This window comes from Rhinopithecus roxellana, chromosome 1 (assembly GCF_007565055.1).
Source record: "Rhinopithecus roxellana isolate Shanxi Qingling chromosome 1, ASM756505v1, whole genome shotgun sequence".
Lineage (NCBI taxonomy): Eukaryota > Metazoa > Chordata > Mammalia > Primates > Cercopithecidae > Rhinopithecus > Rhinopithecus roxellana.
The window spans coordinates 204473191-204499784 of NC_044549.1; the positions used below are offsets into that span (position 1 = coordinate 204473191).

Sequence of the window (26594 nt, forward strand, 5' to 3'; positions counted from 1 at the left end):
AGCCACTGACCTGGCCTTGAAGCAAGGTATATATGTATTGTTTCCTTTGGAGGAATAGAGATTGGTCTTTGTTTTGTTTTTTTTGTTTTGTTTTGTTTTGAGACGGAGTCTCGCTCTGTTGACAGGCTGGAGTGCAGCGGCGCAATCTCGGCTCACTGCAACCTCTGCCTCCTGGGTTCAAGGGATTCTTCTGCCTCAGCCTCTGGAGTAGCTGGGACTACAGGCGCCCGCCACCGTGCCCAGCTAATTTTTTGTATTTTTAGTAGAGTTGGGGTTTCAACATGTTGGCCAGGATGGTCTCGATCTCTTGACCTTGTGATCCGCCTGCCTTGGCCTCCCAAAGTGCTGGGATTACAGGCGTCAGCCATTGCACCCAGCCGAGATTGGTCTTTTTAATACCAGTGCTCTTAATCTTAATGTGCACCTACACTCCTGGAACCTATGCAGGTTCCACTTTTCTCACTTTTCTTTCTCTCTTCTTCCTTCCTCCCTTCCTCCGCCTCCCTTCCTCCCTTCCTTCCTCCCTCTTTTTTTTTTTTTTTTTTTTGCTATTCCTTATACTTGAGAAACCTCATACTCTCTGTTGACTATAAAACTCATTGCTTTAAAAAGATAATTTGTATACTGAGAAAAAAATCACTCTTTATCCGTCTGCCTGGAGGTCTAGAGACTGCATGTTGGTCAGCTTGTTTGTGTTTACATACATGTTTCTATACAAGAAGAACTTTTTGTCTGACACTATACCCAGAAGTCCACTGTGTATTTTATTCTCTTATTCTTTTTGACAGCATCTCAGAAATTTTCCTTTTAATAGATATAAAAATGAAATTGTGAGTCCTTGGTTTACTTTCTTTTAATTTTCTTCTTTTTGTAGTTAATATACCATCTATTCTATCTGGCCTTTTTGTTTTTTTGTAACCAATACTTTAAATTTTTTTCAGTAGGAATGACTTGTGTCACTTGAACTAGAATTCCTGTATTTGTGGCAAAAGTTCTTCCCTCATCATAGCCCTGTTATACTTCACTTTAATTAGACTATGGCTAGGGATAACACTTACCTTGTTTACTGTTATACTCCCGGTAGTTACATAATTCTCATTTTAGGGAAGTCATTTAATTTTTCTGAGATTCACATTCCTCCTCTGTAGGCTGGGCGTGGTGGCTCATACCTGTAATCCCAGCACTTTGGGAGGCTGAGGTGGTTTGATTGCTTGAGCCCCATTAGAGACCAACCTGGGCAACATGGTGAAACTTGGTGTCTACAAGAAATAGAAAAATTAGCTGGGTGTGGTGGCTCACGTCTGTAGTCCCAGCTACTCAGGAGGCTGAGGTGTGAGGATCACTTGAGCCTGGGAAGTTGGGGTCACAGTGAGCTATGATCGTACCACTGTACTGCAGCCTGAGACACAGTGAGACCATGTCTCAAAAAAAAAAGAAAAAAAAAAAAGATTTACATTCTTGCTCTATAAAATGAAGGGGATTTACTAGATGACTTTTCATTATTAAAAATTTATTATAAGATTTAAATTTGTTCCCAGAGCCATTTGTTAGAATGCAGGAAAAGCCTAGTTATATAAAATGTTTTTTTTTTTTGTAGCATTCTCTGGAATTCTAATTGCATAGCATCCCAGTATAAAGGATGATTAAGGAAAACTGCTTTCTGAAACATAATAGTGTAACCTGCATTAGATTCTCTAGCAGAGCTCATAACAATTGGGCTTTGGTATATCAGTTTGTGTAAGGATAAAAGTCTGGATATTTCAGAGGTGTCATTTACGAACTTTGTGGGCTTAAATAAACGTTTGAAAATAATAAAACCATTTGTGTTATTAGTCAAATAAAGATTAAACATATGTTGGAGTCAGATTATCCAGTCATTTAATACAATAAATCATTTAGATTATCATGTAATTTATTTATTTATCTGTAAAAATGGATAGAACTCTTCTTATTCCTTTTAGAATGAGAATATCCTGGGTTTCTCTTTAACTCATATGTGTTTGTTGTTGTTGTTGTTTTTGTGAAATGGAGTCTCGCTCTCTCTCCCAGGCTGGAGTGCAGTGGCACAATCTTGGCTCACTGCAACCTCCACCTTCCAGGTTCAAGTGATTCTCTTTCCTCAGGAGTATTATGTTTAAAATTCTTTTGTTTTATCACTATATATATATCTAGTCTTTCTTGAGACGGAGTCTTGCTCTGTTGCCCAGGCTGGAGTATGTGATCTTGGAGTCTTGCTCTGTTGCCCAGGCTGGAGTACGTGATCTTGGCTCACTGCAACCTCCGCCTCCCAGGTTCAAGCGATTCTTATGCATCAGCCTCCCAAGTAGCTGGGATTACAGGTGCCCACCACCACACCCAGCTAGCGTTTATATTTTCAGTAGAGATGGGGTTTCACCATGTTGGCCAGGCTGGTCTCGAACGTCTGACCTCAAGTGATCGGCCCACCTTGGCCTCCCAAAGTGCTAGGATTACAGGTGTGAGCCACTGCGCTTGGCCTTAACGCATATGTTTTTATAAGACGTGAACACGTGACTTTTTCAGAGCAGGTCATTTATGCTCCATTCTACTAGATATTAGAATTTGTTTGAAGAGTGGCTTATTTTCCTAGAATTTAAGAGATTTTAGTGATTCCATTGATGACACTTTTGGATTCTAACTTGCTGTTAGTATAAGGAACTTGGAATATTTATTTGATTATTATCTTTGCTGAATGCAGCTTTAAAATTGATTTGGTACATAAATTCTATGAACACGTATGACTCTTTTTTTTGAGGCGGAGTCTCGCTCTGTCGCCTGGACTGGAGTGCAGTGGCCGGATCTCAGCTCACTGCAAGCTCCGCCTCCCGGGTTTACGCCATTCTCCTGCCTCAGCCTCCCGAGGAGCTGGGACTACAGGCGCCCGCCACCTCGCCCGGCTAGTTTTTGTATTTTGTTTTAGTAGAGACGGGGTTTCACCGTGTTAGCCAGGATGGTCTCGATCTCCTGACCTCGTGATCCGCCCGTCTGGGCCTCCCAAAGTGCTGGGATTACAGGCTTCAGCCACGGCGCCCGGCCGTATGACTCTCTTTGCTATCTGTCTGTCTGTCTGTCAATCATTTTTGAGACGGGGTCTTGCTCTTTTGCCCAGGCAGTTAGTGTGATCATAACTCACTGCAGCCTCGAATTCCTGGGCTTAAGTGATTCTCCTGCCTCAGCCTTCTGAGTAGCTGGGACCACAGGACATTCACCACCATGCTCAGCTAACTTTATAATTTTTTTGTAGAGATGGGATCTTGCTATATTGTCCAGGCTGGTCTCAAACTCCTGGGCTGAAGTGATCGTCCTGCCTTGGCTTCCCAAAGTGCTGGAATTACAGGTGTGAATCATTGTGCCTGGCCAGTATTTTTTTTTTGTACATTTGATTTTTCAACTTAGAGCTGTACACTTACTCAACAAATGGTTTTAGACAGTGAGAACAGGGTGGTTTCCCAACTCCTCTCATCTCATGGCACAGATTGAAAATGATAGTCATGTTTGTATGGAACACTAGAGAAAACTTCATGGGGAGAGAGGGGCACCTATCTGTGTGAAAAAATTTTAAGTTTCTTTTTAATGAAGTTATATTTTTAGAAAACACAGTGTTAGGGAAGATACTGTGTATTGAATGTGTATAACACTTCCAGATGTTTTATTTTTATTTATTTATTTTTTATTTTTTGAGACAGAGTCTTACTCTGTCACCCAGGCTGGAATGCAGTGGTGCGATCTTAGCTCTCTGCAACCTCTGCCTCCCGGGTTCAAGCGATTCTCCTGCATCAGCTTTCCAAGTAGCTGGAATTACAGGTGCCTGCTTCCAGGCCCAGCTAATTGTTGTAGTTTTAGTAGAGAAGGGGTTTTACCATGTTGGCCAAGCTGGTCTCTTAACTCCTGACCTCAAGGTGATCTGCCCACCTTGGCCTCCCAAAGTGCTGGGATTACACGAGTGAGTCACCATGCCTGGTCCAGATGTTTTAAAAAATAGGGTTGAGCTTGCTTCAATAAACATAACTTTTTAAAAAAGGTCTTTTACGGGAGGCAGAGACGGGAGAATGACCTGAGCCTGGGAGGTGGAGCTTGTAGTGAGCTGGGATGGCGCCACTGCACTCCAGCCTGGGTGACAGAGCAAGACTCCATCTCAAAAAAAAAAAAAAAAAAGAGGTTTTCTGCGTGAAATACTTTCAAGCAATTCCTGGTCAAGATTTAAAATTGATGATCCTATCAAATTATTGGTCATTGTTAATGATGAGAAACTGCCTACATAGGCATATTAGCAAAAGGCAGAGGAATATTTGTTGCCCTTTTCCTCTGACTCTCAGGAGCTCCTCTCTCACATGTAATTAGAACTTAAATAATTGTATCTTCTTAAGTTGTATTTCAAAGAGGCAATCATTCATAAAATGGAAGTGCTCTTCTTTTTCTCTGATTGACAGAAGTAATGCTTATATTTTCTGGGATATGGATTTTTTGTTTTTTAGGTGGAGTCTTGCTCAGCCCCCAGGCTGGAGTGCAGTGGCGCAATCTCGGCTCACTGCAACCTCCGCTCCCGGGTTCAAGTGATTCTTGTGCCTCAGCCTCCCTAGTAGGTGAGACTACAGGCGCTTGCCACCATGCCTGGCTAATTTTATTTTTTATTTTTTATTTTTAGTAGAGATGGGGTGTCACCAAGTTGGCCAGGCTGGTCTCGAACTCCTGACCTCAAGTGATCCACCCATCACTACCTCCCAAAGTGCTGGGATTACAGTGTGTGACCTGGATGGATTTTGAATAAAATAATGAAGCCTTTCTGCAGGTTTACACAGAAGTTGCTCTACTTTTTCCCCCTTCTACCTACTTTTAATGATTCTCTTTTTGAATTCAGACGATAGCACTGACTCACTTAGTGACTCATTTTCAGCTTCATGTTTCCACACTCTGAATCCATCAAGTTTGTCAGTATACGTTTTTTTTGTTTTGTTTTGCTTTGTTGGTTTTTTTTTTTTTTTTCAGACAGAGTCTTGCTCTGTCACCCAGGCTGGAGCGCAGCGGCAGGATGTCAAGTTTACTGCAACCTTCACCTCCCGTGTTCAAGTTATTCTCTTGCCTCAGCCTCCCCAGTAGCTAGGATTACAGGTGCCCATCACCCCTCCTGGCTAACCTCAGGAGATCCGCCTGCCTTAGCCTCCCGAAGTGTTGGGATTACAGCATGAGCCACTGCACCCAGCCTTAGATAAAAGCCATTTTAACTGACATGAAATAATCTCATAGTAGTTTTGATTGGCATTTCGCTGATGATCATTGATGTTGGGCACCTTTTCATATACTTGTTTGCCATTTGTATGTCTTTTTTGAGAAATGTCTGTTCAGATCTTTTGCCCATTTTTAATTAGATTCTTAGATTTTTTCCTAGTTTTTTGAGCACTTTATGATATTCTTGTTATAAATTCCTTGCTAGAGGGATAGATTGCAAATATTTTCTCTTGTTTTGTGGATTGTCTCTTCACTTTGTTGACTGTTTCCTTTGCTGTGTAGAAGGTTTTTAACTTGATGCGATTCCATTTGTCCATTTTGCCTTGGTTGCCTGTGCTTTTGTAGGGTATTAAGAAATTTTTACCCAGTCCAATGTCCTGGAGAATTCACCCTGTGTTTTCTTTTAGCAGATTCTTAATTTGAGGTCTTAAAGTCTTTAATCCACTTTGATTTGATATTCATATATGGCAAGAGATAGGACTCTAGTTTTGTTCTTCTGCATTGGAGTTGTCTAAGCTTTATTTACTGAACAGACTGCCCTTCCCTGTTGTATGTTCTTGGCACCTTTGTCGAAAATGAGTTCACTTTAGATGTATGGATTTCTTTCTGAGTTCTCTATTCTCTTCCTTTGGTCCATGTGTTCCTTTGGTCCGTGTGTCTGTTTCTATCCCAGTGCCATGCTGCTTTGGTTACTATTGCTCTGTAGTATAATTTGAGGTAATGTGATTTCTTCAGTTTTGTTCTTTTTGCTTAGGATAGTTTTGGCTATTCTGTGTGTGTGTGTGTGTGTGTGTGTGTGTGTGTGTGGTTTCATATAAATTTTAGGATTTTTTTTTTCTATTTCTGTGAAGAATGTCATTGGTATTTTTTCTTTTTCTTTTCTTTTCTTTTTTTTTTTTTTTGAGACGGAGTTTCACTCTTGTTGCCCAGGCTGGAGTGCAGTGGCACTTTCTCGGCTCACTGCAACCTCTGCCTCCTGGGTTCAAGCGATTCTCCTGCCTCAGCCTCCCGAGCAGCTGGGACTATAGTCGTGTGCTACCACGCCCAGCTAATTTTGTATTTTTAGTAGAGATGGAGTTTCTCCATGTTGGTCAGGCTGATCTCAAACTCCCGACCTCAGATGATCCACCCGCCTCGGCCTCTCAAAGTGCTGGGATTACAGATGTGAGCCACCGTGCTCATCTGTCATTGGTATTTTGACTGGGATTGCATTGAGTCTGTAGATTCCTTTGCGTAGTATGGACATTTTAACAATATTAGTTCTTCCAGTTCATGAACATAGACTGTCTTTCCATTTCTTTGTGTCTTCAACTTTTTGCATCAATGTTTTATAGTTTTAATTGTGGACATCTTTCACTTCTTTGGTTAATTGCTAAGTATTTAATTTTATTTGTAGCAATTGTAAATGGGATTACTTCCTTGATTTCTTTTTCAGATTCTTCACTGTTGGCCCATGGAAATCCTACTGATTTTTGTATGTTGATTTTGTATCCTGCAGCTTTACTGAATTTATCAGTTGTAATAGTTTTTTTGGTGGAGTCTTTAGTCCAAATATAAGGTCATATCATCTGCAAACAAGGATAATTTGACTTTATTCTTGCCAACTTGGATGTTTTTTATTTTCTTGTCTTATTGCTCTAGCTTAGGACTTCCATAATATGTTGATTAACAGTGATGATCGTGGGCATCCTTGTCTTCTTCCAGATCTTAGAGAAAAGGCTTTCAGTTTTTCCCCATTCACTATTACACAAGTTCTGGATCTGTTGTATACGGGCTTGATTATGTTGAGGTATGTTTCTTCTATACCCAGGTTTTTGAGAGTTTTTATTATGTTGACTTGTATCAGATGCTTTTTCAGCATCAATTGAAGTCATCATATGGTTTTTATCTTTAATACTATGTATCAAATTGATTTGCATATGTTGAATCATCCTTATTACATTCCTGGATTAAATCCCAGTTGGTAATCCTTTTAATGTGTTGTTTGAGTTTGCTCATATTTTGTTGAGGATTTTTTCATCAATATTCATCAGAGATATTGGCCTGTAGTTTTGTGTGTGTGTGGTTATTTTTTATGCATCTCTGTCTGATTTTGGTATCAAGGTAATAACTGGCCTCATAGAATGAGTTTGCAAGCATTCCCTCCTTTGCTATTTTTCAGAATAGTTTGAGTAGGATTGGTATTAGATGTTCTTTAAATGTTTGGTAGAATTTTGAAGTAAAGCCATCTCAGGTTTTTCTTTGCTGGAAGACTTTTTTTTTTTTTTTTTTTTTGAGACGGTGTCTCGCTCTGCCGCCCAGGCTGGAGTGCAATGGCCGGATCTCAGCTCACTGCAAGCTCCGCCTCCTGGGTTTACGCCATTCTCCTGCCTCAGCCTCCCAAGTAGCTGGGACTACAGGCGCCCGCCACCTCGCCCGGCTAGTTTTTTTGTATTTTTTAGTAGAGACAGGGTTTCACCGTGTTAGCCAGGATGGTCTCGATCTCCTGACCTCGTGATCCGCCCGTCTTGGCCTCCCAAAGTGCTGGGATTACAGGCTTGAGCCACCGTGCCCGGCCTGGAAGACTTTTTTTTTTGAGGTGGATTTTTCACTCTTGTTGCCCAGGCTGAAGTGCAATGGCGCGATCTTGGCTCACTGCAACCTGTGTCTCCGAGGTTCAACTGATTCTCCTGCCTCAGTCTCCTGAGTAACTGGGGTTACAGGCAAGTGCCATCACACCTGGCTAGTTTTTTTTTTAATTTTTAGTAGAGACAGGGTTTCGCCATTTTGGCAAGACTGGTCTCGAACTCCTGACCTCAGGTGATCCACCCACCTTGGCCTCCCAAAGTGCTGGGATTGCAGGAGTGAGCCACCGGGCACAGCCTGGAAGACTTTTTATTTGAGCTTTGGTCTCGTTACTGGTCTGTTCAGCTTTTGAATTTCTTCGTGGTTCGATCCTGGTAGGTTGTGTGTGTCTAGGAATTTATCCATTTATTCTAGGTTTTCTAATTTATTGGTGCATAGCTGCTCATAGTAGCCTCTCATGATCCTTAAGATTTCTGCAGTATGGGTTATAATGTCTCCTTTTCCATCTCTGATTTTTTTACTTGGGTCTTCTCTCTTTTTTCTTAGTCTGGCTTTTTTAATCTTTTTGAAAACCAACTTTTTGTTTCATTGATTTTTGTATTGTTTTCTTCTTTTCAATTTCATTTATTTCTGCTCTGGTCTTTATTATTTATTTTCTTCTGCTAACTTTAGGTTTAGGTTTGGTTTCCTTTTGCTTTTCTACTTAAGAGGCATCATTAGGTTGTTTATTTGAAGGTTTTTTGTTTTTGATGTAGGCACTCTTAGCTATAACTTTGCTCTTAATACTGCTTTTACTGTATCCCATACATAGGCTTCGGTTTGTTGTGTTTCCATTATCATTTGCTTCAATACATTTTTTAGTTTCTTTTTTTTTGAGATGGAGTCTCACTCTGTCACCCAGGCTGGAGTGCAGTGGCGTAATCTCTGTTCACTGCAACCTCTGCCTCCTGGGTTCAAGTGATTTTCATGCCTCAGCCTCCTGAGTAGCTGAGATTACAGGTGCGTGCCACTACACCTGGCTAATTTTGTATTGTTTAGTAGACATGGGGTTTTACCATGTCGACCAGGCTGGTCTCAAACTCCTGGCCTCAAGTGATCTGCCTGACTTGGCCTTTCAAAGTGTGGGGATTACAGGCCTGAGCGACTGCACCCAGCCCGGTTTCCTTCCTAATCTCTTCATTCAGTCACTGGTCATTCAGGAGCCTATTGTTTCATTTCCATGTGTTTATATAGTTTCCAAAATTCCTCATTATTTCCAGCTTTATTCCATTGTGGTTAGAGAAGATCCTTGATAATATTTCAACTTTGTTTGTTTGTTTGTTTTGAGTTTCTTACCACTTGGTTTGTGACCTAACATATGGTCTTTCCTTGAGAATGATTCATGTGCTGGGAAGAAAAATATGTGTTCTACACTCCTTCAATGAAATGTTCTTAGATATTCATTAGGCCTCTTTGGTCTATAGTGCAGACTTTTTTTCTTTTTTCTTCTTTTTTTTGAGATGGAGTCTCACTCTGTCGCCCAAGCTAGAGTGAGTGCAGTGACACGATCCCTACTCACTGCAACCTCTGCCTCCTGGGTTCAAGTGATTCTCCTGCCTCAGCTTCCCAAAGTGCTGGAATTACAGGCACGTGCCACCACACCCAGCTAGCTTTGTATTTTTAGTAGAGATAGTGTTTCACCATGTTGGCCAGGTTGGTCTCGAACTCCTGACCTCTGATGATCCGCCCGCCTTGGCCTCCCAAAGTACTGGGATTACAGGCATGAGCCACTCTGCCTGGCCTATAGTGCAGATTAAGTCTGATGTTTCCTCGTGAATTTTCTGTCTGGATGATCTGTCCAGTGCTGAAAGTGGGGTTTTGAAGTCTCCAGCTGTTACTATATTGGGATCTGTCTCTCCCTTTAGCTCTAATGATACTTGCTTTATATATTTTGGTGCTCCAGTGTTTAGTACATATGTAATTACACTTGTTATGTTCTTTTGCTGAATTGAACCATTTGTCATTATAATGACCTGTCTCTTAAAAAATTTTTTTTTTCTTGAAGTCTGTTTTGTGTGATATAAATATAGCTACCTCTGTTCTTTTTTGGTTTCCATTTGCATGGAGTATCTTTTTCCATTCCTTTGTTTTCAGTTTATTTGTGTCTTTATAGGTAAGATGTGTCTCTTGTAAAAGAACAGATTGTTATGCCTTGTCTCTTTATCCGTTCAGCCATGCTTTGTCTTTTGGTTGGAGGGTGTAGTCCATTTACATTCAATGTCGTTAGTGATGAGTAAGGATTTACACCTGCCATATTGTTATTTGTTCTCTCGTTGTTTTGTGGTTTTCTCTTCCTTAGTGTCTTCCTTTTAATGAAGGTGATTTTCTCTGGTGATATGTTTTATTTTCTTGCTTTTTATTTTTTGTTTATTATATGTTTGTAGATTAGGGGTTACCATGAGGCTTGCAAATAGTATCTTATAGTAACAAATCAACACTGATTGTGTAAAGAAACCAACAAAAAGAAAACTAATAAAAACTAAAAACTTTAACATTTTGTCCTCATTTTGTAATTTTTTTTACTGTTTCCATGTGTATATTATTGTATTGTCTCTGTTGAAAAGTTATACTCATTATTTTTGGTTTATTTTTTCATCTTCCTATTACTACTTAAGATAGGAGTAGTTTACACAGCACAATTACAGTGTTATAATGTTCCGTGTTTGTCTCTGTACTTACTGTACAGTGAACCTTGCACCTGCAGATGATTTCTTCTTGCTCGTTAACCTCCTTTCCTTTCAGAGTGAAGAACCTCCCTATAGCATTTCTTGCAGGACAGGTCTGGTGTTGATGAAATACATCAACTTTTGTTTGTCTGGGAAAATCTTTATTTTTATTTTTGCTTCATATGCTATTCTAGAGTAAAAAATTTTTTGCTAGCATTTTACATATGCCATGCTACTTACTCTCTCTTGGCCCGTAAGGTTTCCATTGAAAAGTCTACTGCTAGATGTTTTGGAGCTCCATTGTGTTAGTTTGTTTCTTTTCTTGTGCTGCTTTTAAAATCCTTTCTTTATCCTTGATCTTTGGGAATTTGATTATTAAACTAATAATGGGTTAAATCTTTAAATCTACTTGGTATTCTATAACCTTCTTTTACTTGAATATTTGTATCTTTCAGTTTCAGAAATTTTCTGTTACTATCCTTTTGAATAAACTTTCTATTTCTCTCTTTCTACCTTACTCTTAGATTTGTCCCATTGAGGCTATTTTGTAGATCTTATAGGCATGCTTCATTCATTTTTATTCTTTTTTCTTCTGTTTTCAAACAGGGCTCATAAGTCTCACGAATTCTTTCTTCTGCTTGATCAGTTCCGCTGTTAAGAGACTCTGATGCATTCTTTAAATGTCAAGTGCATTTTTCAACTCTAGAATTTCTGCTTGGCTTCTTTGTTAAATTTATCTGATAGGATTCTGAATTTCTTCTCTGTTATCTTGTATTTCTTTGAGTTTCCTCAGAGCAGCTGTTTTGAATTCTCTGTCTGAGAGGTCACATATCTCCAATTCTCCGATTTGCCCCTGGTATGTTATTTAGTTCTTTTGATGAGGTTATGTTTTCTTCAATGGTCTTGATGCTAGTGGATGTTTGATAATATCTAGGCATTGAAGAATTAAATATTTATTGTAGGCTTCACAGTCTGGGCTTGTTTGTACTCATCCTTCTTGAGAAGGCTATCCAAGTATTCAAACCTACTTGGTTGTTATCTAAGTTTTTGGTCACTACAGCTGTATCTGCATTAGAAGGCACCCCAAGCCTCGTAATGCTGTAGTTCTCGGACACTTATAGAGATACCACCTTGGTGGTTGATATGGTTAGGCTTTGTGTCCCCACAGAAATCGCGTCTTGAATTATAATCCCCGTAATCCCCACGTGTCAAAGGAGACACCAGGTGGAGGTAAATGGATCATGAGAGTGGTTTCCTCCATGCTGTTCTGGTGATAGTGAGTGCATTACATGAGATCTGATGATTTTGTAAGTGTTTGGTAATTCCTCCTCTGTTCATTCTCCTTCCTGCTGCCTCATGAAGAAAGTGCCTTGCTTTCCCTTCACCTTCCACCATGATTGTAAGTTTCCTGAGGCCTCCCCAGCCGTGTAGAACTGTGAGTCAATTAAACCTCTTTCCTTTCTAGATTACCCAGTCTCAGGCAGTTCTTTATAGCAGTGTGAGAATGGAATAATACTGTGGTCTTGGATAACATCTGGAAGAATTCCCTGGATTACCAGGTAGAGACTCTTGTTTTCTTCCCTTACTTTCTCCAAAATGAATGCACTCTGTGTCTCTCTCTCTCTCTGGCTAAGCTGCCTGGAGCTCGGAGAGGGGTGACACAAGCACTCCTGTAGCCACCATCATGGGGACTGTACTTGGTCAGATCTGAAGCCGGCAAAGCACTGTGTCTTGCCCATATCCTGCTGTAACTATTACCTGGCTGCAACCTGTGTTCTCTCAAGACCCTCAGGCTATACAGTCATTATTTCAAGAGTGGCTGGACCTAGTCATTCTTGTGTATTTCCCTTCGGGATGTGTGCATTCCCCTGGGCTCCGGGCTCCAGACAGGTTCAGAGATAGTGCCTGGAAGCCAGGGCCTGAAATCGGACACCTTAGAAATTTCCCTGGCGCTGTATTCAACTATGTTTAAGCTGGTCTGAAATCACAAGACACAGCCTTTCCACTCTTCCCTTTCCTCTCCCCAGGCAGTGGAGTCACCCCCGGTGTCCACATCCACACAGGCCCGCAGGGAGTACCCCTGGTGTCCACCTCCACACAGGCCCGCAGGGAGTACCCCCGGTGTCCACCTCCACACAGGCCCGCAGGGAGTACTGCTGCAGTGTTGTCACTGGTCACTTAAGGCCCAAGGGCTCAGCTTTTCATGAATGTCGCTATTCCTGGGACTCACCCTTCAGGGCAGTGAGTTCCCTTCTGGCTTAGGGTAATTCCAGAGGTGCTGTCCAGTATTCTCTGGAATCAGGGACCCTGCAAGCCCACTTGGTGCTCCTCCCAACTATGTTTGTGGTGGTACCTAATCTGCAAGACAAAATCCCCTTTATTTTTCCCTCCCCTTTTCTGAAGCAGAAGGAGTCTCTCCTCGTAGCCACCAGAACTGTGAATGTGCCCGGTCACACCTGAAGCCTGCATGACTCAGAGAGTCTTAGCTGAGGCCCACAGTGTGTTTTACTTGGTTACTGCTGATGATTATTCAGGGTCTAAGGTCTCATTAGTCAGCAGGTCATGACTTCTTCCAGGCCTTGATCCTTCCCTTCAGGTTCCTTGTGGCCCAAGGTGTGTCTAAAAATACCATCCAGGAGTTAGAGCCTAGAATGGGGACCTCACGACTCTGCCTGGTGCCTTATTCAGCTGTGGCTGAGGTGGTATTTATGTTGCAAAACAGAGTCCTGTTTATTCTTTCCTCTCTTCAAGGAGAAGGAAGGAGTCTCTTGGAGCTGGGAGCCTTGCTGCTTTTGGTTGGGGAATGTGTGACACAAGCTCCCTTAGCCACACTGGCTGGTGTCTCACTAGGTCATGTACCTCCAAGTCCACTGGCTCCGAGCCCAGCACAGCACTACAACTTGCCTAGGAGTTACAGTCCTTGTGACCTAGCCTGCCTTTTAATGTTATATAGGACCCCAGAGCACTTTAGCCTGTGGTGGCGAGGCTTGCCGAAACTCCAGTTCCAACCTCCAAGCTGTGTGATTGTCCTGTCCCTGGGCCTGGTCTCAATGCTGCATTCATTGGCGTTGGCTGAGTTCTGCCCGGGTTGGCAGCACTGCGTTCCGGCGAATGGTCCCACAGTTGCTGTGCTCTTTCCCCGTGTGCGGCACAGATTCTTCCTCTGTGCCGTGTGGTTGCTACGAGCGCATCGTGGGGAGGGCTGGGGTCAGCCATTTAAGACTGTCTTTTCTATCCTTTTCACTGCCTCTTTCAACAATACGAAGGTAAAAGCAGGTACTATGATTGCTCACATGATTTTTGGTTCTTATGAAGGTGCTTTTTGTGTACGTGGTTGTCAAATTTGGTGTTCCTGCAGGGAGGACCATCCGTGGAGGCTTCTATTTGGCCATATTGCTCTGCCTTCTGTTCCAGCTTTTTTTTTTTTAATTGTTGTTGCAATGAAGTCTTGTTATGTTCCCTAGGCTGTTCTCGAACTCTTCGCCTCGAGTGATCCTCCCATCTTGGCTTCCCAAAGTGTTAGGATTGCAGGCATAAGCCACTTTGCCTGGCCCTGAATAATATTTAAATAAATCACAGGGACTTTAAACTACAAAATGTATACTTAGAGCCAAAGACACCTTACTTGTAAGAACTGGAAATGAGGATAATGCTATCTATGGATATGCAACCTATTCTTTTACTAATCTTTCTGGACTAGATCTTTGAAGTGCATCTTAGCTTTCATCCTTTCCTGAAGAGAGCAGAGATAGTGCCGCTTCAACTGTGTTCATACATGTATGAGGAATAACTTTAGTGTGAGCTGTTGGTTTTAAAGAATCATACATTATTCTATGCACTTTTGTAAGTTCATAATGAGCAGATTGGTCAACTGACATATTTTTGATTATTTGTAATACAAATGTTGCTTGGAATAATACTGTTAATTTCCAGAAATATAAGTGAACCTTAGCTTTTCTGTTGGTGGCTTTTAAACTTTTATGATGGGAAAATGGGGGAATTTTCTCCTGGGAAGGTATAGACTAGAGACTTAGATACCAGTAGACAAATTGAGGAATTTCTGTGTAGCAGTTTAGTATAGCAAAGACTTAGCTGTCCGTGAGGAAAGGCTTTAAGAACAACAACAACTACCAAAAAAAAAAAAAAAAAAAAAGAAAGAAAAAAGAAGAAAAAGAAAGAATTAGCTGTTAGGTAGCTGTGACTTGAGAATTGGCAAGTCAGAGACAGAATCGTTGCTTTATTGACAACATACTTTTCACACTAATGGAAGTATTAAAAGTATATAGCCTACATTATTGTGGCTGGGTGCAGTGGCTCACGCCTGTAATCCCAGCACTTTGGGAGGCTGAGGTCAGGAGTTCGAGATCAGGCTGGCCAACATGGCGAAACCCCGTCTCTGCTAAAAATACAAAAATCAGCTGAGCATGGTGGCACATGCCTGTGTCCCAGCTACTCAGAAGGCTAAGGCACAAGAATTGCTTGCCAAGATCATGCCATTGTACTCCAGCCTGTGTGATGAAGTTATACTCTTGTCTCCAAAACAGAACCAGTAAGTAGCCTAGATTTTTGACATCTAATTTCATGAAATACTTGTCATTCTATTCAAGTGTATAGAAAATTTAATTTTGGTAATGTTACATTTTAAAGGCAATAGCATCCAGGATATAGGTATGGGCCAAGGTTTCATGATGAAGTTGCTAAGAGCAACTGCAACAAAAGCAAAAATTGACAAATAGGATCTAATTAAAGAGTTTCTGCACAATCAAAGAAACTGTCAACAGAGTAAACAGACAACCTATAGAACAGGAGAAAATATTTGCCAACTATTCATCTGGTAATGCTCTTAGATCCAGAATTTATAAGGAACTTAAATTATAAAGAAAAACACAACCCCATTGAAAAGCGGACAAAGGACATGAACAGACATTTCTCAAAAGAAGACGTACATGTGGCGAACAATCATATGAAAAAAAGCTCAATATCACTGATCATTAGAGAAGTGCAAACCAAAACCACAGTGAGATCCCATCTCACATCAGCTGGGTGATATACCATCGCTGGGTATATACCCATAGGAATATAGTTCTGTTACGAAGACATATGTATGTGTATGTTCATTGCAGCACTATTCACAACAGCAAAGACATGGAATCAATCTAAATGCCCATCAGTGGTAGACTGGATACAGACAATGTGGTACATGTACACTACGGAATGCAGTGTATCTTTTTTATGCAGCCATAAAAAAGAATGAGATCGTGTCCTTTGCAGAAACATGGATGGAGCTGGAGGCCATTATCCTTAGCAGATTAACATAGGAACAGAAAACCAAATGCCACATGTTCTCACTTATAAGTGGGGGAGCTAAATGATGAGAACACATGGACACATACAGGGGAACAGCATATACTGTGGCTTATTGGAGTGTGGAGGGTAGGAGGAGGGAGAGGATCAGGAAAAATAACTAATGGATAGTAGGTGTAATACCTGGATGATGAAATAATCTGTATAACAAATCCTTGTGACACATGTTTACCTATGTAACAAACCTCCACATCCTGCACATGTACCCCTGAACCTAAAAGTTAAAAAAAGTTGAAAAGCAAAAAAGAGAAAAATGTTCTGCTTTTCTCTTTGGAATATAATGATTTTTTAAAACAGCTTTATTAAGGAATAATTGACATAAACTGCATAGTTACAGCATACAAATTTGATAACTTTTGAGATCCACATATCTCCATGAAATCATCACTACAAATAATTTAGTGAATATAATGATCATGCCTTAAAAGTTTTTCTTTGCCACTTTGTAATTTCTATTTCTCTCTCTTCTTCCCTCATTCCTAGTCTATCATGAATATGTTTTCTATCATTATTGGTTTGTTTGCATTTTCTAGAATTGTATGTAAATGGACTTTTGTGGTCTAGTTTCTTCAGTGTTGTTATTTTGAGATCCAATTATATTGCATGTTTCAGTCCTTCATTCCCTTTTTATTGCTCAATACAATTGCATTGTATGGATTTATCACACGTTTTAAAATCCATCCACCTGTGGATGGTTATATTAGCTATCTACTGCTGTATAACAGATTATTTGAAAACTCAGTGGCATGAAACAACATGCATATCTTATCTTACAGTTTCTGGGCCAGGAATTTGGGAGTGGCTTAGTTGGGTGACTCTGACTGAGGAATTTCATGAGATTGCCTCAGTCTCTGGTCCTCTGACCAAGGATCCTCTTTGCAGGGATGCTTGATTGAGTGTCCTTATGACATGGAATCTGGTTACTGCTAAAACAAGTGATCCAAGAGCAGCATGGGCAAACAGGGAGCTTCAGTGCCTTTTTTTTTTTTTTTTTTTAAGACAAAGTCTCACTCTGTCGTTGAGGGTGGAGTACAGTGGCATGACCTTCGCTCACTGCAACTTCTGCCTCCCAGGCTGAAGTGATTCTTGTGCCTCAGCCTCCTGAGTAGCTGGCATTACGGATGTGAACCACCATGGCCAGCTTATTTTTGTATTTTTAGTAGAGTTGGGGTTTCACCAGGTTGGCCAGGCTGGTCTCGAACTCCCAGCCTCAAGTGATCTGCCTGTCTCAGCCTCCCAAAGTGCTAAGCCACCGCGTCTGGCCGGAAGCTTCAATGCCTTTTATAACCTGGTCTGAGCAGTCACACATTGTCACTTTCTTCATGATACTATTTGCTAGAAATAAGTCACTCCATCCAACCCACACACAAAGAGCAAAGAACTGGGGCTGCTTTTGAAGAAAGTAGTGTTAAAGAATTTGTTGTCATATTTTAAAACTACTGCAATGGACTTTGGGGTTGTTTTTAGGTTTTGACTATTACAAATAAAAATGCTCATTAAAATACATGTAAAAATCTGTGTAGACATAGTTTTATTTATGTGACTAGCTAGGCGTAAAATGGCTAGTTTGTAAGATAATGTTGTGCTTAAATTTTTACTGTTTTTAAAGTAAAGACTATAAACCATTGCTAAGAGAAAATAAAATATTTAGTTTCTTTTATTAATGTTTATATTAATTTTTAATACAGTCACGCATCATTTAACAACAGTGATATATTCTGAGAAATATGTTAGGTGATTTCCTCATTGTGTGAGGATCGTAGAATGTACTTAACACAAACCTAGACAGTGTAGCCTACTACACACCTAGGCTATATGGTGTAGTCTGTTGCTTTTAGGCTACAAACCTATACAGCATGTTTCTGTAATGAATATATTAGGCATTTGTAACATAATGGTAGGTATTTGTGTATTTAAACATAGAAAAGGTACAGTACAGATACAGTACTATAATTTTATGAGACCACCGTTATATGTGTGGCCTGTCTTTGACCAAAATGTCATCATGCGGCACGTGACTGTTTTACATTTCTTAACAAGGTGAATATCTGTAAAGAAAACCTACACAAATGTTGTTTTGCAGAGTGGGTTGTACCATTTTCCATCAGCAGTGTACGAGAGTGCAGGGGTTCCACGTGCCCCGCAGCACTTGGCATAGTCACTTTTTAAAATCGTTTATGGTTTTAATTTGCATTTCCTTATTAATAAGTAATGATGTTGAGTATTTTGTTTCTTTGCCATCTATGGATCTTCTTTGGTGAAGTGGCATCTTTTGTTCATTAAAAAAATGGATTTAGGATGGGCATAGTGGCTCACGCCTGTAATCCCAGCACTTTGGAAGGCTGATGCGGGTGGATCACGAGGTCGGGAGATCAAGACCATCCTGGCTAACACGGTGAAACCCCGTGTCTACTAAAAATACAAAAAATTAGCTGGGCGTGGTGGTGGGTGCCTGTAGTCCCCGCCACTCTTGAGGCTGAGGCAGGAGAATAGCGTGAACCTGGGAGGCAGAGCTTGCAGTGAGCCGACATCGCGCCACTGCACTCCAGCCTGGGGGACAGAGCGAGGCTCCATCTCACACACACACACGCACAAAAAAAGAAAAATAAACAAAGAAAAGAAAAAAATGGATTTATCAGTCGGGCGTGGTGGCTCTTGCCTGTAATCCCAGCCCTTTGGAAGGCTGAGGCGGATGGATCACTTGAGGTCAGGTGTTCATGACCGTCCTGGCAACATGGTGAAACCCTGTCTCTACTAAAAATACAAAAACTAGCTGGTGTGGTGGCACGCGCCTGTAATCCCAGCTACTTGGGAGGCTGAGGCAGGAGAATCACTTGAACCTGGGAGGCGGAGGTTGCAGTGAGGCAAAATCACACCACTGCACTCCAGCCTGGGCGACAGAGCAAGAGCAAGACTCTGTCTCAAAAAAAAAAAAAAAAAAAAAAAAAAAGGATTTATCTTCATATTTGCTGAGTTATTATATGCTTTGCAGATATTTTCTTCCATGCTTCGGCTTGCATTTTTCATTTTTGTAGCAGTGTTTTTTAAATATCAAACTTTTAAAAATGAAGTCAATAATTGATTTTAGTTTTTTATAGTTTTCTTTTGTGTTCTGTTAAGAAATGTTTGCTTGACCCTATTCAGTAATATTTTTTTCAGTGTTTTCTTGTAGAAGTTTAGGTCTATGATCTATTTCAGGTTAAATTTTATAAATGTCCTGTGGTAAGGGTTGAAGTTCTTCTTTTTCCTCTTTATTATTATTAAATTATTTGCATATGGCTCTGCAGCTTGCTCTATACATTTTTCCATCTTTATTGGCAACTTTTGTAAAAAAATAAATAAATAAAAGTTGACCATATGCGTGGGTAATTTCTGCTTTATTGATCTTTTTGCTTGTCTTTTTTCTTTTTCTTTTTTTTCCTGAGACAGTCTTGCTTTGTTTTCTGGGCTAGAATGCAGTGAAATGAAAATGACTCACTGCAGCCGCCACCCCCTGGGCTCAAGTAATCCGCCTGCCTTAGCCTCCCAAGTAGCTGGGACCACAGGCACGTGCTACACGCCTGGCTAAGTTTTTGAATTTTTGTCGAGATGCACGGTCTCACTTTGTTGCCAAGGCTGGTCTCCAACTCCTGGGCTCAAGAGATCCTCTCAAAGTGTTGGGATTACGGGCGTGAGCCACTGTACCCAGCCTTTGCCTGTCTTTATACATTACCACACTCCATTGATTATGGTAGCTTTCATAGTAAGTCTTGAAATCAGGTAGTATGGGTATTCTAACTCTGTTCCTCTCTTTCAAGGTTATTTTGGCTATTCTAGGTCCTTCATGTTTTCATATAACTTTTAGAATCAACTTTTCAGTTTCTACTGAGATTTGGAATGGAATTGCATTCAATGTATAGATCAATTTGAGGTGAATCAATATTCTGCTAATAATCAGTCTTCCAATCCGAATAGTATATGTGTTACTCAAAGTAGAGGCCGTAATTATTCTATTTGTGTGTGTATGATTTGCTCACTTTATTTGACAATCAGTGGTTAGTTCTTGTCCACAATGACTTTATCAATAGATTTTTGAAAGTGGTGACAGGCACATAGGTAATCAATGTATAGAGCTTGTTTGGCGAATGTTCAGCTTCATCATGTTTTCTGGAAAACCACATGTGGGTACCCATGGGATATTGCTTGTTCCTTTGTTCCAGGCACCTTCGTTCTGCCTGGTGTCAAGGCGCATATCTAGAGTTCCCATGTCCTTCATGGCAAATTTCTGGATCTCTTTGAGTGCCTGAGGGCCATACTTCTTGAAGCCTACTCCACGGATGTGCTTCTGAATGTTGACGGTGTGCCCTCGGGTCACCTTATCGATGGCAGGATGATTCTGAATGTTGACGGTGTGCCCTCGGGTCACCTTATCGATGGCAGGATGATTCTGAATGTTGCTGGTGTATCCTTGGGTCACCTTATCGATGGCAGGGTGATTCTGAATGTTGACGGTGTACCCTCAGGTCACCTTATCGATGGCAGGGTGATTCTGAATGTTGCTGGTGTATCCTTGGGTCACCTTATCGATGGCAGGGTGATTCTGAATGTTGCTGGTGTACCCTCAGGTCACCTTATCGATGGCAGGGTGATTCTGAATGTTGACGGTGTACCCTCAGGTCACCTTACTGATGGCAGGATGATTCTTTTTCTTGCCGCCCATCTTTGTGGAGCCATTCTGCTGGACCCAAGTTAGAAATGAAAAGCATGAAAGATTGTCTCCATTTGTTTTTTTTTAGTTTCTCTGAGCATGTTTTGTGGTCATCACTGTGCAAGTCTTACATACTTTTTGTCAGATTTATCCGTAAGCATTTCCTATTTGTTATTATAAATGGTTTTTTTTGTTTTGTTTTGTTTTTTCTTAGATGGAGTTTCGCTCCTGTTGCCCAGGCTGGAGTGCAGTGGCATGATCTCGGCTCACTGCAAGCTCTGCCTCCCAGGTTCAAGCGATTCTCCTGCCTCATCCGCCCAAGTAGCTGGGATTACAGGGATGCACCACCACGCCTGGCTGATTTTGTATTTTTAGTAGAGACAGGGTTTTTCCATGTTGGTCAGGCTGGTCTCAAACTCCCGACCTCATGTGATCCGCCCATCCTGGCCTCCCAAAGTGCTGGGATTACAGTCGTGAGCCACTGTGCCTGGCCAGTATTTTTTGTTTTTTAGTGTTCAATTTCTGTTTGGTCATTGCTGGTCTTAGAAATACAACTGATTTTTGTATTTTGACTTTGTTTCTACAACCTTCTTAAACTCACTTATTAATTTTAGCATTTTTTTTGCAGGTTCCATGGGGTTATCTATAGAGCTGATCACATCATCTGTGAATAAAGACATTATATTCTTCCTTTCTCATCTGTATGCTTTTTATTTCTTGTAAAAATTTATTTATTGCATTGCTAGAATTTCTAGTGTAATGTTGAATAGAAGTGATGAGTAGACATTCCTGGCCTTGGTCCTGATCTGAGGGTGAAAGTAGCCTTTTGCCACTAGCCAGGATGTTAGATACAGATTTTTCATATGTCCCCTTTGTTGCACTGAGGAAGTTACCTTATATGTCTGTATTCCTGAGAGTTTTTAAAAATCAGGAATGGATGATTTTTGTTCCAGTGCTTTTTTGTATCTATCATATAGTTTGTTTTTTAAGTCTGTTAACCTGGTGAATTACGTTGATTTTTTTTAATGTTAAATCCATCTTTCATTCCTGGAATACATCCCAATCGGTCATGATGTGTTTTCCTTCTTATGTATTATTATGATATGTCATTACTATATATTGTTAAGAATTTTGGCATCTATATTCATGAGGGATATTGCTTTGTAGCTTTCTTTTCTTACAGCGTCTTTAGTTTTGTTCTTCTGTTTTCTCAGAGAATAGATTTTCTGATAGAATTTTTTTCTGAAGAGTTTATGTAGAAGTACTGTTCTTTCTACATTAAATGTTTGGTAGAATTCAGCAATGAAGATGTGAAGACATCTTTGTGGAGTTTTTCACATTTTTTCTCTTTATTTTTAATTTGTAATGTATTTGTAGGATGTGTTTTCCTTTTTATTTATTTTTTAAGGTATGTGTGCCATTTCTTTCTGATACTTTATAATTAGAGATTGAAACTGCTTTACAGTTGACATCCATATACTCGCCCCAAAGGTATATTATGCTGCATTTGCTTTATCACGTATCTATTCATTTATCCTTCTCTCTATCCATGCCTCAATATTATTAATGCATTTTAAAATAATTTATAGACAAAAGAACATTTCTTTTTCAAATAGATTCCCAGGTTTAGGTTTTTTTTACGGTTCTTTCTTTCTCTCTTTCTTTTCTTTTCCTTTCTTTTCCTTCTCTTCCCCTCCCCTCCCCTCCCCTCCCCTCCCCTCCCCTCCCCTCCCCTCCCCTCCCCTCCCCTCCCCTCCCCTCTCCTTTCCTCTCTTCCCCTCTCTTCCTCTGTCTCTCTGGCTAGAGCGCAGTGCAGTGACATGATCACAGCTCACTGCAACCTTGGACTCCTGGGCTCAAGTAATTCTCTTGCCTTAGCCTCTTGAATAGCTAGGACTACAGGTGTGTGCCACCATGCTTGGCTCATTATTATATATATATATATATAGAGAGAGAGAGAGAGAGAGAGAGAGAGAGATGGGTCTTGCCATGTTGCCCAGGCTAATCTTGAACTCCTGGCCTCATGGGATCCTCCAACCTTGGGCTCCCAAAGTACTGCGATTATAGGCATGAGCCACCATGCCTGGCCCTGATTTTATTTCTTGAGGTCAAGTTTAAATACAGTGAAATGCAAAAATCCTATTTGTATCATTCAGTTAATTTTGTCAAGCCCATCCAATTATGTAAGTCAAATCCTTTTTAAGATACAGATCATTACCATTATCCAGAAAGTTCTCCCATACTACTTCTCAGACAGTCCCAACCCACACCTCCAAAGGCAAGTCCTGTTCTGATTTTCTTCCGTAAAGTAGTTATGCTTTTTCTATAACTTCATATAAATGGAATCATGTTGTACGTATGTGTGTCTCTGTGTGTATGTGTGTGTGTGTGTGTGATGCTTTTTTGCTTGGAATAACATTCTTGAGATCGGTATTGTTGCCTGTTTCAGTAGTTCTCTCTTTTTAATACTTTGTAGTATAACTTAATATAATGTCATATTATTGCTTTATGCCCTATTATATGGTCAATTCTCTTAAATGTTGTTAGTGTTCCTGAGAAGATTGGATGTTCTCTTTTCATTGGTTTTATGTTTCTCTGTCTTTTCAATCAACCTAGTTAATATGCTATTTGTTTCTTCTGTATTCATTTAAAAATCTATTGTTTCATATTTACACTGTCATTCTTCATATTTTAAAGTTATTTTTAAATTTAAATATAACAAAATTAGTTTTTTGTGGCATATAACTTCATGGGTTTTGACAGATGCATATAGTTGGGTTTCCACACCAAAGTCAAGATGCACAACAATTCCATCAACTCCCCAGAAACCCTCATGTTGCCCCATTGTTAACCCCTCCATCTTCCTCCTGTCAGTGGAAATCGCTGATTTTTCATCCCCTCAGTCTTGCCCTTTCCTGAATGCCATACAAATTTTGTTTCATTTGGCAAAATGCATTAAGATTCACCTATGTTGTTGGCATGTATTAATAATCGTTCTTTTTTATTGCTGTATGAATGTATCATAGTTTGTTTCTATATTCACTGGTTGAAAGACATTTGGGTATTTTCTATATTTTGGCAATTAGGAACGAAACTGCTATAAACATTTGAGTTTTTGTGTGAACATAAGTTTTAATTTCATTTGGCCAAATACCTAGGATTGGGATTGTTGTATTTCATGTTCATGTAATTTTAACTTTAGATGACATGGAACGTTTTAAACTGTAGACTGTGTCTTTGAAACTCTGTTCAGGGTATCAGTTTCATCTTGAATGAGACTTGATAGTTTTTGTCCTTCACAAAATGTGTCCATTTCATCTGTTGAATTTACAGGCCTACAGTTGTGTTTCTAAGCTTCGCAGATTACCTTTTTCATATACATGCAATCAGTGATAAAGACACGTCTCTCCTTCTTAGTGTTTGAAATTTGCGTCTTCTTTCTGATCACTGTGGTTAGAGGTTTATCGATTTTATAATCTCTAAGAACCAAATTTTTTGATTCTTTGATTTTTCTCTGTTAACTTTCTATTTTCTATTTAGTTGACTTCTCTGATCTTTATTATTTTCTTTCTTCTGCTTACTTTGGGTTTAGTACTTTGAGTTTAACATAATACATACAAAATTTAATTTCTCTCCGGAAGTAAATTGACAGATTTTGAAACGTCCAGATTCCTGGGGAATGTGTGTATGTGGTATTTGGGAGAAGACGGAAGACAGAGCTTCAGAGATAATGAAATTGTGGTATTTTTAATTAGTAGAAGAATGGAGGATTTTCTTTTGGTTATTGATCTTTCTGCCTGTTCATCTAACTTTCAAACTCTGAATGAAGTGTATCTGTAAATTATTAAAGGTGGAATCCCCACGACAAGCACTTGGATGTTTATCATACACAGAGCCATCTGTGTGAAATATGTGGCATCTTTTAAGTTGGGCAAAATACTATCTGGAGGAATCAAATTTCATTCTTGTCTCTACTGTTAGCAGTTACTTAGCCTGAAGGATGATAAAATGTTTACTTGAATTCAAAATATTCATTTAAGTCCACAAGTCTTCCCAAATGAGTAACCTCTACCTGAGCTAAGGTATATGGTGTTTCTGGAGTTGTTTTCATTTGGTATGCTGTGGTATACTGGAGTAAATAATTTCTGTGATGTGTGGAGCGGAATTTGTATTCATGTTTTAGATTGTCTTCCAAAGCCTGAATTAGAATTAAGGAACTACGTTGCTCCACTGTTTGAGCACTCTATTTAAATATTAAAGCAGGTTGGTTTTCCTCTGTAAATAGAAGTAATATTATTTCTGAGGGATGAAATTGGCTTATCTGTTTTGGGTTCTATTTTTAAATGGTTATTTCTTTTGTAGTCTTCAAGAAGAGATATAGGCAGTATTAGAATTGGAGAATTGAAGGGGTATGGTATTTATAGCACGACAAGAAAATTATTTTGTTTACTTTTCTGATCACTTAATATTACATTTTATTTTTTAGATCCTGTTTGACCAAACTCAGAGATCAATTAAGGCACAGCTTCAGAACTTTGTTAAAGAGTAAGTCAATTGCAGTGAAGAGGAAAGAAAATTAACTAGTTAATGATCAATCTGAGAATTGGTATCTTTTGGAAGAAGTTATATACCATGAATTATTGAAAATATTGGTGTTTTTATTTGCTTTGTGAAATGTATGCTGCATTTCTTCCTGAATTATTCTATAAGTAGATCAGACTTGATGTCTTTCAGTGAATCACTTATTCCACAAATACGTGTTCTGGAGGATACTTAGCTAGGATACATAGCTGTAGGTTTAAAAAATATTTTTAAGTAAATAATCTAATTGTTCTTTCACCATCAAAGAAAACCCCAAAAGTGGATGAAATACTATTAGCTATTGTAGTTGAAACCATGTTTTCCATTATTTCAGTGTTTCAGTGTGGTATTTTCTTTGAAGAGAAGATAATGGAATATATGAGAATGAGCCATGAAAGTACATGATTTTTGGACCCTGGCATGGTGGCTCACGCCTGTAATCCCAGCACTTTGGGAGGCCAAGACGGGAGGATCACCTGAGGTCGGGAGGCGAGACCAGTCTGGCCAACATGGAGAAACCCCATCTCTACTAAAAATACAAAATTAGCTGGGCGTGGTAGTGCATGCCTGTAATCCCAGCTATTCGGGAGACTGAGGCAGGAGAATCGCATGAACCCGGGAGGTGGAGGTTGCAGTGAGCTGAGATCGCGCCATTGTATTCCCGCCTGGGTGACAAGAGTGAAACTCTGTATCAAAAAAAAAAAAAAAAAAAAAACAAACATGATTTTTGTTACTTATGAGTATTTTGTGTCACATTCATCACATTTTCTTTGTGAAATAAAATAGAACTGGAAATTTAAAAATCAGAAATTTCCAAATTAGGGAAGTTTTTCTTTTTCGCATTAATAATAGAGTTGTTTCTCTTTTGATTCCTGGCTGGGAATATATAAAATTACAGATAAATTTTATTATAATAGAGCTGTACGATGGTGCTAGATCTCATTAAGATAGTACGCTGTTTTTAATAGGTTAGAATTTGTTGTTCTGGAGGTTATGTATCACAGTTTCTTTTCTTTTTTTCTTTTTTAAATATAGAGACAGGGTCTGACTCTGTTACTCAGGCTGGAGTACAGTGGCTTGATCATAACTCACTGTAACCTCGAATTCCTGGGCTGAAGTGATCCTCCTGCCTCAGCCTCCTGAGTAGTTAGGACTATAGGGGTGGCCCACTTCTGGCTAATTTATCTTTTATTTTTTATATTTGTAGAGTCAGATCTCACTATGTTGCTGAGGCTAGTCTCAAACTCCTGGCCTCAAAGCAGTTTTCTTACCGTAACCTCCCAAAGCACTGGGACTACAGGCATGAGCCAGTGCACCCAACCAGTTTCTTTATAAATTACTTTGTGATAGATTAATACTTAGAATGTCTTCATAGAATGCAAACATACAGTTTATGGCTTCTTTCAAGGAGCTGAACGTCTTTCTTACATATACTTTATTATGATTTT

At 39.8% G+C, this 26594-nt stretch overlaps 1 protein-coding gene across 1 annotated transcript in view; it reads left to right on the plus strand.

Annotated features, from left to right (window-relative positions):
* Nucleotides 1-26594, plus strand: part of ACAP2 (ArfGAP with coiled-coil, ankyrin repeat and PH domains 2) — a 169816-nt gene that overhangs the window by 73311 nt on the left and 69911 nt on the right. Inside the window, 1 exon segment of the mRNA XM_030937036.1 lies at nt 25052-25110. Within this exon segment, the coding sequence (XP_030792896.1) occupies nt 25052-25110 (59 nt within the window).